At 38.4% G+C, this 12,849-nt stretch overlaps 1 protein-coding gene across 1 annotated transcript; it reads right to left on the bottom strand.

The window, feature by feature from the left end:
- Positions 1-9,694: 9,694 nt before the first annotated feature.
- LOC127839792 (putative deoxyribonuclease TATDN2) lies at positions 9,695-10,810 on the bottom strand. The gene has a single exon (XM_052368179.1). The coding sequence runs from the start codon at positions 10,808-10,810 to the stop codon at positions 9,695-9,697; it is 1,116 nt and encodes a 371-aa protein (XP_052224139.1).
- Positions 10,811-12,849: the final 2,039 nt, after the last annotated feature.

Genomic DNA, 12,849 nt, shown 5'->3' with positions numbered 1-12,849 from the left:
CTTTTTATAAATGACATTGCCACCAACATATCTTCGACCATTCGTCTATTTGCCGATGACTGTGTCTTATACACACCGATAAGATCTCAAGATGATCACATTCCGCTTCAGAACGATTTAAACACCCTGGTCGATTGGAGTACCACCTGGCAGATGCAATTTAACATTGACAAATGTGCAATAATGAACATAACAACAAAGAGAAACATCTTAAAATATGACTATAAAATGCAAGGAACATGTCTTGAAATTGTTTAAAACCACCCATACTTAGGAGTGGAACTCCACGAAAAACGGAAATTTAACCTACACATCGACAACATCACAGCAAAGGCCTCCAGTGCCCTACGATTCTTGAAACGCAATCTAAGACATTGTCCTAAACAAGTTAAAGAACGTGCCTACCACACATTAGTGAGACCCAAATTGGAATACAGTTCTACAATCTGGAATCCTCAACAGAAAACGCAAGTGTCACAAATTGAACAAATACAACGAAATGCTGCCAGATTCGTCCTTGGCAAACCCTTTAATTACCAGAACCCTAGTAGTGTAACATCAATGATTCAGCAGTTGAATTGGCCTTCTTTGGAAAACGTAGATATAACGCAGACTTAGTACTTATGTATAAAGTTGTGCACAGCCTATATAGTAGCAATACCAACATCGATCATGCCCGTTCCATCAGCCCGGCACGATATGAGATTCATCCCTTACCACTGTAAGATAAATGCATATCAACATTCATTCTTCCCGCGAGTTATTGTTCCGTGGAATCGCCTACCTGACCAAGTAATTCAGCTAGACACAGTGGACAGTTTTAAGGCTGCTCTACAGCCGGTTGCGGTGGTGTAATGATCTACCATTAACAGTGTATAGTGTAGATACAAGTTGGACATTTTAATTCACGTTTTATTTTGGGAGCATCCGGACCCGCGCACATGTATAGTCACCTGCACCTTCACCCGATGGATTTTGTGAAGTACCTCGTCGAAGTCGAAAATCTCCCTTGAACTGAAGGTTAAATTCAACTATGTTTGTACGTGAGTTCGAACAAAAAAAATAAGTGTGCAATATGCGCAAAACAGTAAGAAATGAAATTGGAAATAGTAAGAAGATGAAGCAAAAAAAGAATTATAATTATTATAACTCAAAATATAAGAATCGACAGTAACGAAATACCTGTTGTGTTTTGATCCGGTTAGCTTTGGTGTTCGTGGCCCGTACTGGTAGACTAATCAGGAATAATGATAAAGGGTGACTTACGATGTGATACGTTTCCCGGCTTCTTTAATGTGCACAACAGTTCAACACGTCCTCACTCGTGAACGTCTGGTCTAGGAAGGGCTGTTTGGCTGCACTCTCCCATCCACGAGAATCCCGGACCCGCTTCTCGTGGAGCTCGGCCAACATCCACTAACATCTACGCGTAGTTCAATGGAGGTTGCACATAGACGACTGGTGCCCGGCACTACACTCTTCCCACTTTTCTCCTCTTGGGCCGCCGCCCCATGGTAATCGTACGGTCGCACCCAAGGCAGAAGAGACAGAGACTCAAATGGGACCATGATTTCCCCCTTCCCGCAGGCACAGGAGTGCCCTTGCCCAGCGGGGTATACACAGAGACAGAGACTCAAATGGGACCATGATTTCCCCCTTCCCGCAGGCACAGGAGTGCCCTTGCCCAGCGGCGTATACACCGAGACAGAGACTTAAATGGGACCATGATTTCCCCCTTCCCGCAGGCACAGGAGTGCCCTTGCCCAGCGGGGTACATACAGACCGCTGCATTCTAGCGGTTAGTGACCAATATGTTTCTTGCATATTTAAAATTCCATCACATTAGATAATTAAAAATAAAAAAATTAATGTCGGCTATCGTCCGACAATTAATTAATCAAGAAAAAACATTCTTGTTGGCTTTCGTCCAACAAGTACAGTCACTTATGTATTAGAATGTGGAGATCACACTCAGAAATAATGTACTTTACAAAAATGTAACCAAAATTAAAGTGTACATGCACCGGGTAACATCTCCGGTCATTCAAAAAATCAAAGTGAAGCTACCAGACAGTTGCCGTCAAGCACGGTAACATAAAAATTTAAAAAGACAGGCAAATATTGTTTAAAAGAAAAACTCCGGGAAATACCACTTCCGGCCCTGTTTTTTTTTTGTTTTTTTTTTAAGTATGGAGTGTGACAGTGGTCGTCAAGCACTGTCACCTATAAGAAACAAACTCATGCGACAAAATTCTAGGACATTGCTTAAGCATATTGTTGGTAAATTTATTCATTTACAGAAGTTACTAAAATAAATGACATGATACAGAAATGACGAAGTGATTTAAGTAAGATCGATTCACGAATCTTAACATGAGAGAATAAAAGATGACGGAGATGCCAAGATGGGTATATTGCAGGAAACACCCAAGTATTTGTGTACAAATTTCCCGTATTTTCCCGTACCAAAACAATGGCGAATGTTCGCGGACCACAACAATAGTTACTACATCCAGTGGTGTGGTGTAACAGTGGTCGCTAAGCACTGTCACATACGACCACCAGGAAAAGACTGGACTTAATAAGAAAATACAAAAACATCCGTGAATGTACGGGAACCTCTCAAAAAGAAGGAAGAGCTGTACTGGAAAAAAACTCATCTGCCACAGCAGGAATATTTCCTAGGCCTTTTAATGGAAAAAGACCCACTTCACGGGAAATAAACACATCCGTGAATGTGCAAAGCACCTTAAACCTCTGTCATATAATGGAAAATTACAGGAAGTTTAATGTGGACGGCACCAGCTAATCTGGGACGATGCCTTACGCTCATGCATTAAAACCCCTTTTCGCAGAGCACTACTCAGATTAATTTCAATTTTGTAATTCCGACAATATTGTGATAAAAACCCGAGTTAAAAATAAAACAATAGGACATATACCTATTCAAAACAATTAAATTAATTTTCTCAAAATGTTTTAAGATAACTATTTACTTTTATACTCCGCGTACCCCGTAATACATGTACATTATCAACACCGCGAATAGGATAGAGTTTTCAGTAAAGAAACATCAGAGCAGTCCTACTTGGTTACTCCTTTCTCCATAGATTCAACAAGATCATGGCTAATCTATCTAACTGTTTAGGGGTCATTATCAAAGTGGTGTGAAGAGCTGATCACTGTTGGTAGTGATAACTTGAGGGGATTTATTGGCCATATCTAAATTTAAAATTGTTCACACACTAAATGAATAATTTGATTGTAGAAAAATACAGGGGAATGCATTTTAATAGGTATCAAGAGTTAATTAATATTAAATAACTAAAGCACATTTTAATAAAGAGCATCATGCTTGTATTTGAATGATGGATTAAAATATTTATAAAAAAAAACAGATCAAAACTTTTACATAGTTTATTATTGAATTTACAACATGTTAATTAAACTACATGTTTGTTATGTAAAGTATATGAATATGCGAAGAGTATGCAATGATCTCAGAGCATAATTATAATTATGTTATATAAAATTATAATGCAATTTATTATACACATAATTATCAAATTATTCAGAAGTAAGCAATTGAATATTCCTTATATTTTCAATGTACATCTATTAATGTTCATATAAACAAGTTGAAATAGCATTAATAGTATGCCACATAAACTCTATGAATTATAGTCAATTTATAATAATAAAATGATAAGCTGCTGTATACATTTATATTTAGTACTGTCATGATTGTAACCCAAACTTTTCTTGCAAGGACATTTCATGGAAAAAAACATTAATATATACACCAAATACCAACTTCACCATTGTAATTCACATAACAAATGTTCACATAATATACATAACAGGTAACCATGTTACTAATCAGTAAGTTAAAAAACAATTTTTTTAATAAACAACTTTACATGACTATCAACATGAGTATCCAGCATGAAATTTGCTAGTGGAGTGTTGAACTTAAATTATACAATTAAATGAATTAATTAGATGTAGTATCCTGTGGTTGATAAATATTAAATACCAAAATGTCCCAACTTTAAGTCTTATCAACATGAATTTTGCATTGATGTACTTCAAACATATTATCCATCTGTGCACTACTTCATCAAACATCATGTTTCTTTCTTATTTGAAATTCTTCTCTGTAAAATAACAGCATGCTTGTATTTGTGTACACTTTTTTTTAATATGTAACCACTTACACAAATTGTACATCTATTCAGATTCAAGACATAAATTCCAACACTATGTAGGCTAGCTACATAAAGTCAGTTGAAAGGTTGCGCCGTTATACGGTACCTGATCAATTAGATTTTAATAATGATTAATACTAACGATAACTGACATTATGTATAAACTTATCGATATCATGTGTTCGAACCATTACAACTTCCTACACAATCAAAATAAAACATATATAATTTATATATCAGAATTAAAGTAAAATGTAATTATGCAGCATAAAGCTACAAAATTTGAAAGCAACATTTTGCTATTGTAGGCATATATGCCGGTACATGTGTATCTCCTTCTCTCATAAAATGCATTTCAAAGAAACATATTTTCCTCCAGCTTTCTTCAGTAAACTCATTTTTGTAAAATGAATTTAATGTTGTAATGCCACTTTCCTCAATTTTAAGTTCCGACAAAAGAATTTTAGATAGAAAGTCAGCATTAACTATATGTTTGTATATCTCTTTTGTAGATGTTATGGGGGTTTCCTCTGACTGTTTAACTAATATCCTCTTAATTCCTTCGTAACCTGTCTACACACTTCATGTGTGTAGCGATATGACATACAGTATTGCACTATATGCTCTCCAGTTTAAATAAAGGTTTTCCTTCAACACATTTTACACTGTGATCTTTTCCTTTCAACCAACTGAAAATGTTGCCACTTTTAATTGCTGGTTCAACTCCACACTTATTGTTTTTTAGAAATGCTTTGAACTCATCAAAGATAATATATTCTGAATCAGTTTCGTCAAAAACTATTCTAAGTTACCTCAGTCATGGAATATGAAAAGTCATTTTGGTTCTCAATCTGATAAGAGTACAGAAAACTATCTTTTAAAATCATAATAACTTCTATTAGTTTTAATTTCAATCATTTCATATTACATGTTCGGTGCTTGTTACATGTCAAATTTAAAATGTAACAAAGGTGAACATAAAATTATTTTACTAACAAATGTCAAGCTTACCTGTTTTATAAATATAAAATATCAAAATAAATGTTGTATTGGCTATGAATATTTGGCAGAACTGATAATTACACTGGTCGATAACTCTCTGAAACATGTTGCAGCATATTCAGATTTGGCCAGATATAACACCTAGGTTCATTTATTATCGCCAAGCAGGCTGTTGTCAGCCTGACAGGGGAGTGTGCTTTATGACCACAGAACAGTTAACACTAATTAGTTCTGCTGATAAGCCGATGGCTAAAATCTAGCCGTCCTGAGAGTAACTGAGTAGGACTGAGAGTATTTGTCTTGTTTGTTGTTTAAATACATTTTCAATGTTCAGTGGCCTATTCTAATCGTCTGCTCAGGTAGAGCAGTCTATTTTTAGACATGTATAAAAAAACAGTTAAGTTCTCATTCGCCGCAAAATTTGTTATAAAACGTGATTGTCCGGTGCAGTTTGTAACAGTTTCATTGCTTGTACAACAAACAAACGGCCACGTGGTATTATTGCTGGGCAATTAAATTTTAATTGTCTTCCAATAGTAGGTTATGTAGTCTATGCTAGGCGTCTGATACGCTACAAGCCGTCTAGACGTGAATTTATATTGTCTGTTTTCGAGGTCGCGTAATCAGTGGTGCGGATTAAAGTGCACCAGATGACCTGATGACCTGAATGTTTACAATATCTGCGTCGCTGATAAAAAATGTAAACAATGTGCCAAGAAAATGGGGTTTAACGCCATATAGTTTAATGAAGATGAAGTGGTTTGTGACCCAAATTGTTCAACTATTGAAACAGACATAACTCAATGGATTATTATTATTATATTTGTTTATTGCTTATTAATGACCGAACAATATGTAATTGTTGTACTGAATTAAATTGATTAACGCATTTTGTTTTGTGTGTTTTGCAATAATTAATTAAAATGTCCCGTAAGCCGTAAAAATTTGCTTACCGGGTATACAATTAATTCGCCGGCCAGGAAATTCGAGTAATATTTCAATTGAAAATAGTTTACTCGTTTCTCGGGGCCAGGGAACAGGGAAAAGCCTGAACAGCCAGGACGAAAAAACCGGGAAGATGAAGTTCTAGAAGCGTTTATGAAGACAAAGTTTGGAAATGGCCTTGAAAAACAGCAGTCTGGATTTAGAGTAAAAGGCAACGCATTTATAAATGTCTGCAAACAGCGATACCAAAGAAGGGAAAGTGAACTTGGCAGTATTGCAGTCTTCACAGACTCCACAGACTTTGGCAGTATTGCAGTCTTGGTGGTAAAAAAGTTGACATTTGCAACCTACAACAAAGGGTTGATGTGATAGTGAATACCTGTCCTGGCAGTCTCGACCTCACCAGGTTGCGACATCCAAGACTCTGCTAGCTCAAATTGATTTTTATATTAAAACACTCGAGTTTAAAGGCATATTGAGACAATTGAGTTAATGGGGTATGTCTATGTCCCAATGTAAGTATTGTGTGAGGAATTGTGAGCCTGCATACCCTATATGGTATTGTATTGTATAATTTATTTTATTTTAATATAACCAAGAGGATTTTTATTGTATATTATGCAGTCACATGCAGAGGGCGTAGGCCTTCTCATTTGGGCTGCGAGGAGATGTATTTGTATGCAGTTATTTTATTTCTTAAAATTTGTGAAAATAGGTTGGAAGGTGGGTACACTTGTCCAATTATTGTGCAGACAAGAAAAGGAGCAAGAGTTACCGGACCTTATTGTGAACTTTTATTTTTAACTCTTTATTAACAAAGATTATGGCTCATATGCGTTCATATTTGTGCTAAGGTGCTAAACACAAATGGTAATTTAATGGAGATGCATTAACTTAAGTTGTGGTCTAATGCAGGCGTTGCGCAGAAAGAGAGATCGGACGAAAGGCACTTCTTTGCGTAAATAAGTCAACTGACTCTTGCTCGGTAATGTTGTTATTAGTATCTAAAACCTCAACATCACACCGCACCAAAACGGTTTCCATAGTAAGGGTACACTCCAGCAGCAACACCAAAAGCAGCAGCAGCAGCAACAGAAGTAGTAGTAGTAGTAAAAGTTGTTGCTATAGTAGTAGTTACTATAGTTGTAGTTATAGTAAAAGCATAGTTGATATGAAACTAAGTTCTAGAGTAATGTTGAAAATTTTAATGGACGAATGAAGACAAAGTTCATTAAATGAATTCATTAATAAATGATTGATGATTTACCAAATACCTAATAAGAACTCCACATATACTACCTCCATACAATAAATGAATATTACCTAAAGTACGCGGAGAATGATTTTGCAGCAAGAGTTAAACTCATTAATGCGCCCGTTGCACTGAAGGAAAAACCTATTTGTTTTGCTGGAAAAAGCTGCAGTTTGTAGTTGTTTACTCAGATGGCAGAAGGTTAGTGGAGATCCTACACAAGGAAAAACAGAGGCTGTTCTGCGTTCTCTTCGTCCGACGATTGATTCAATTTGGAATACCGCTCAAACTCAAGACGCGGAAATAACTCAGTCGGTTATATAGCAGAGTTTAGAACAGAGGTAGAGACTGTTTTTGTGCTCTGGACGTCGACCTACGACACAGGAAGATTTTAGTCTCAGTGAAATAAAGCCATAGCATCTGTAATAAATATAAACAAAGAAGCTGTTTCGTTCTGAAACTAGAGGGCGAACTCTAGGTCAATAGCTTCTCCCAGAAAGGAAAAACCAAAGGCTGTAGTCCTTCTGAAACTAGAGGAATAGTTCTATGTATTATATTATAACCTGACATTAATTATCTAAACATTTAATGATGAATACTTAATATATTAATGTTTTATTTATTATTTTTATTTTAACTGGGGTCACTCACACTTTTTTATATACAGAATTAACATTATTGTTTACATTATTTTTACATTACATCACTCTCAGCAATGATACTTTAACAGAGACAGAGTTCTACAGTGTGGGTTATTCTGTGACCAGTGTGTAAATCTGTACAGTCAGCTGTTTACAAAGCACATCATTTATAACAAAAAGGAATACGTTCAAGTGGCCGGTGTCGAAGGCGACGGAAGAATTTATATTTATTTGTGATGGTCATCACTGCTGGGACAGGAGGAATACTGATGGCCGGAGGGTTATTAGTGACTAAGGGGTTATTTGTGGCCTGACCAGACACAATAGGGGGATTTGCATCTTTCCCCGTGAATTTCGCAATAGCTTCCGCAGCTCTAATCTGGGAAGGACGATAGCCGGACTCCCAGAGCCATTAAAAATGCTAATCTTCTACGGGTCAGGGACAAATTTTGGGACAGGCGGTACAAATTTCCCCTTATTATTAAAGAAAAGATAATTAATCCATGTAGTACTGATAGGAGGCGCATATTAACTTCCCTGCCATCCTGATCTCCCTTTGACCCCGTACAGTGAAGGATCAAAACATGCAGTTCTTCCAGAAAGCAAGAAAAGATAATTAATCCATGTAGTATTGACAGGAGGCGCATATTTACTTTTCCTGCCCAGAAAAATGACTTAATAACTTTAGTAAATAACAGGTATACATACATTAATAAATTATTATTTATTTATGGACTTTTGTTTTCATCCATTTACTGCTTGATATACTATTAAAGTGTTGTGTTATATGTATAATTTACTGTTTGACACAGTGGCTGTGAGCACATCCCTTGTGCTTTCGCCTCTTATCATTCCCACATTCCTAGCTGCCAGCCCCACCACATTCGGTGAAGAAAAAGGACTAATGTTTGATAAACTATTAATGTGTTGTGTTATATTTATAATTTTAAATTATACGAGTCTCTATCTTTGTATGAGTCTTAATTTTTGTATGAATCTTAACATTTGTATGATTTGGCGAAAGTGGTTACTTCCCAGAGGAATTAGATATATGTATATACATTACGATAATATGAATGTTTACAATTGCTAAAAATGCGCAAATTCTGCAATAACAATACTCCCACCCTCACTGCCAAATTTTTGGGCGGTACGGATTCTGAAAATTAGACAATGTCTGTTAGCACATGCTTTGTGCATTATTTTTTAATTGTATGAGTCTTTATATTACATTATTAAGATGAATTCGTTTTATTCATTGACATTTGTTTTTAAATTTATACAATGGATATTTTAGAACATATTAAATGTTCAGTATTACTGTTCGAACAAAATATTACTACAAAGCAATTTTGGGATTACATAAAAAAAATGGCGTAGCTCAACAGCGAGGACCTCCCAAAATTAGAAAACAAGTCAAACAAAAAAAAGAAGAAAAAAGAAATCAGGTGCGACCAGAGGTGTAACCATCATCTAAAACAACAAAGATATGATAAAGCAATAACAACGTAATATTTTTACGCAAACGCAATTACAATTTTATAGACACTGTCTGCACATATTTTGTGCTTTATTTTGCTTTTACTTAAATAGCAATTACGATGTAATATCATTACATAAATTCTACTGGCAATACACATCGCCCTTTATAACTTAAGGCGGTACAAATCTTCAAAGTTTGACACAGTGGCTGTGAGCACATCCCTTGTGCTTTCGCCCCTTATCATTCCCACATTCCTAGCTGCCAGCCCCACCACATTCGGTGAAGAAAAAGGACCAATGGTAGGGTTGACAAAATAAGGAGCATCTGTTTCCACAAGCAATCGCTCTGAGGGTATTGTGCGCAATGCTAGTAGCGCTGCTGGTGACAAATCACTAGTTTTGTGGGTATACCCAACATAAGTATTTGGGAATGAATCCGTGAAGGCCCGGAACATTTCCAGGTCTCCACGGAAACAATGCAGGTGGATTCGCTGATTGGGACTAATTAATCCATGAAGTATTGATAGGAGGCGCATATTAACTTCCCTGCCATCCTGATCTCCCTTTGACCCCCTACAGTGAAGGATCAAAACATGCCGTTCTTCCAGAAAGCCAAGGACACGCCTTAGTAGAATGGACTGCCCCAACCATTCTGTATAGGGCACAGAGTGATCCAAACCCACCTCCCCAAACCCCACTACCTCGGGCCTGCCAAGTAATTTGGCGAACTGATTTATGTCGGTGTCTCTATACCTGGAGGCCCCCTTAGGGTGTAAACCAATGGTGGGAAAACACCGCAAGGAGGATAGTGTTTTCAGTAGTGAAACATCAGGGTAGGTGGGGGGGTCACAAAAATTGGTAACCATAGCCTTCACATTAACCTCTACTTCTACCAAAGGGGAGTGGTCCTTAAGATGGGTCAATATATTGCCATCCAGGCTCACCCCCACTTTGATAGACCATCTGTCCAAATGGCAATGGCTGTCAACAGCCACTTGCCACCTGGACTCCTGTTCCTCAGTTGTCAGGGAATAAGTCTCCTGAAAAAACTTCTGCTCATCGCAAGTAAGAAGGGCCCATAGCCGGCCCAATACGCTCCAGTCCAATAAACTAAAAAAGGTATTTGCCTCTTCCCCTGTTAATCTCGCAATAGCTTCTGCAGCCCCAACCTGGGAGGGTTTTTTCCCACCCCCCTTGGGTACATAGCCCATCTTATATGCAAACCTCGCCAAATCCCCTACAGAAGTTCCGTCCCGGACAACCCGGACCCCCAGCGCCATTAAAAATGCTAATCTTCTTCGTGTCAGGGACTCACTTAGTGGGACCCTGAGGTCCATGACCTGCGGGACGTGAGATTTAAGAACGTGTCTCAAGTCAAAGGTCTTTCCGCAACCCCGGACCGGACAACACGAATCTACCCTAGGCCTTTTAATGGAAGAAACCCCATCATTCCCCCATATCTTTCCCGCTGGGCCTGAGGCCTCTTCTTAAACCCTTCATTGCTCCGGACAGGCATTATTCGTGGGTCTAGAAGTGGGAGAGGTTGTACAAAATTGTAATTTCCCCTTTTTTCTCCTTCAAATTTTGGGACAGGTTGTACATATTTCCCCTTATTATTAAAGAACGATTGGGATCTTTCCCAACGGCGGGGATCGAAACTTCTTCTCCCACGCGGCCGCCTACCATTCCAAGGCCTACCATAACCGCGACCGTTGGAATACGGAGCGGCTTGGTTATGGTCAGCCTTACTATGGCCAGCGACCGGGGAGGCACTTATGGTATCTAATACCTCAACATCTGGTGAGCATGCAGTGGGCACTTTACCGGACCGCTCAGCTATGATGCGTTGGGCTGCCGCGGTCCACACCCTATCCCTCTCATCCATCTGCTCAGCCCAGCTTTTACTGGGTGAAGAACCCTCACCTTCTGGCTCTAACAGCAACTCCTCATCAAAGGAAGACTCCACTTCCTCGACCTTTATTAGATCTGAATCCATCCTAAAACAATGAGGGTAGAATTAAAACACAAGTCAAGTCGTTGTAGTGTTGTTTGTTTTTTCCAATTCTAAAATCTTTAAAAATAGATTTTTGGAGAATAGGGCTTAATGCGCATACATTTACTTTTATCCCCGACTTATAACAGAGACTCTCTTTTAAACAAATTCCGGAAACACTATCAAAGATCAGCCTGCGCACACCGTACAGGCTAATTAGTGTTCACGGTTTAATTAGTGTTCACAGTTTAATTCAATTAGACATGCATTGAGCACCATTGATCCTGAAATGACCATGGCAAGACAAATGATAAAACGCCTGTAAACATTGATCAGCCTGCGCACATTGCACAGGATAATTAGTGTTAACAGGTTGTTTGTTTTGTTGTTTTCTACCATTAACATTAACATTTCGGACAACGGTACTTTTGAATGTCCAAAGCATCAGTGGCCGTAACATTCACACATGATCCATGGTACCATTCATCGCAATGATCACACTGGATCATGAATCGGCCTTGCCAAGGTTTCCTACATAGACAGTATAATTGCCCATCTGTCGTTTCGTCAAGGTCAGATTCGGGCTGGTCCCTTTCTTTTGTAAGCCAGGCTGGCAAGGTTCTATCTCACATGGTTTTAGACGATCATGGTTCATGACAAGGACTGCATTCTTTAGTTTGATTTGAAAGAGAAGGTGTGATAGTTTTCTTACCACCAGTCCGGGTCCTTTCCAAGGAGGGCATATTTTTTTGCACTTACCTTTTATAGTGGCGGTGTCAAGGAGGTATACTGCATCCCCAACTTCGAAATTACGTTCTAACAAACGCAAATCGTAATTGCGCTTCATGCGCTTTGTGGTGGCCCTTAGTTTGCTCCTTGCGCACTCATGTGCGGTTTGGAGATCATTCACCAATTGGTGAGCATAATTGTCTTCTTCCATAGGTTTCCCATTTAAAGGAAACATTAAATTTGCCGGAGTATTTACTTCCCGATCCAACATAAGTCTGTGTGCCGTAAAACCTGTGCTACAGTTGACAGAAGCACGTAGTGCTCCTGCTATTTGTTGTAGGTTTTGGTCCCACCGGTTCTGGTGTTTGCCAATATAACACCGGACAGCGTCCATTAGCGTTCGGTTGTAACGCTCTACTTGGCCATTAGCTGAAGGCCGGTACGGCGTGGTACGAGCCTTATGAATCTCCAGCACCTTGCATAACTCTGCGAAGAGCTTGGATTCAAAGTTTCTTCCCTGATCAGAAAAAACCTGAAGGGGAAAACCAAATCTGGAGAAAAAATGATTTACAGCGGCACGAGCTGTGTCCTCTGCCG

Source organism: Dreissena polymorpha, chromosome 7 (assembly GCF_020536995.1).
Source record: "Dreissena polymorpha isolate Duluth1 chromosome 7, UMN_Dpol_1.0, whole genome shotgun sequence".
Classification (NCBI taxonomy): domain Eukaryota; kingdom Metazoa; phylum Mollusca; class Bivalvia; order Myida; family Dreissenidae; genus Dreissena; species Dreissena polymorpha.
This window is presented reverse-complemented; position numbering and strand designations above follow the sequence as displayed.

Bases quoted from the DNA above. Each gene is read 5' to 3' on its own strand.
- LOC127839792 (XM_052368179.1), bottom strand. From the start codon at position 10,810: ATGGCGCTGGGGGTCCGGGTTGTCCGGGACGGAACTTCTGTAGGGGAT.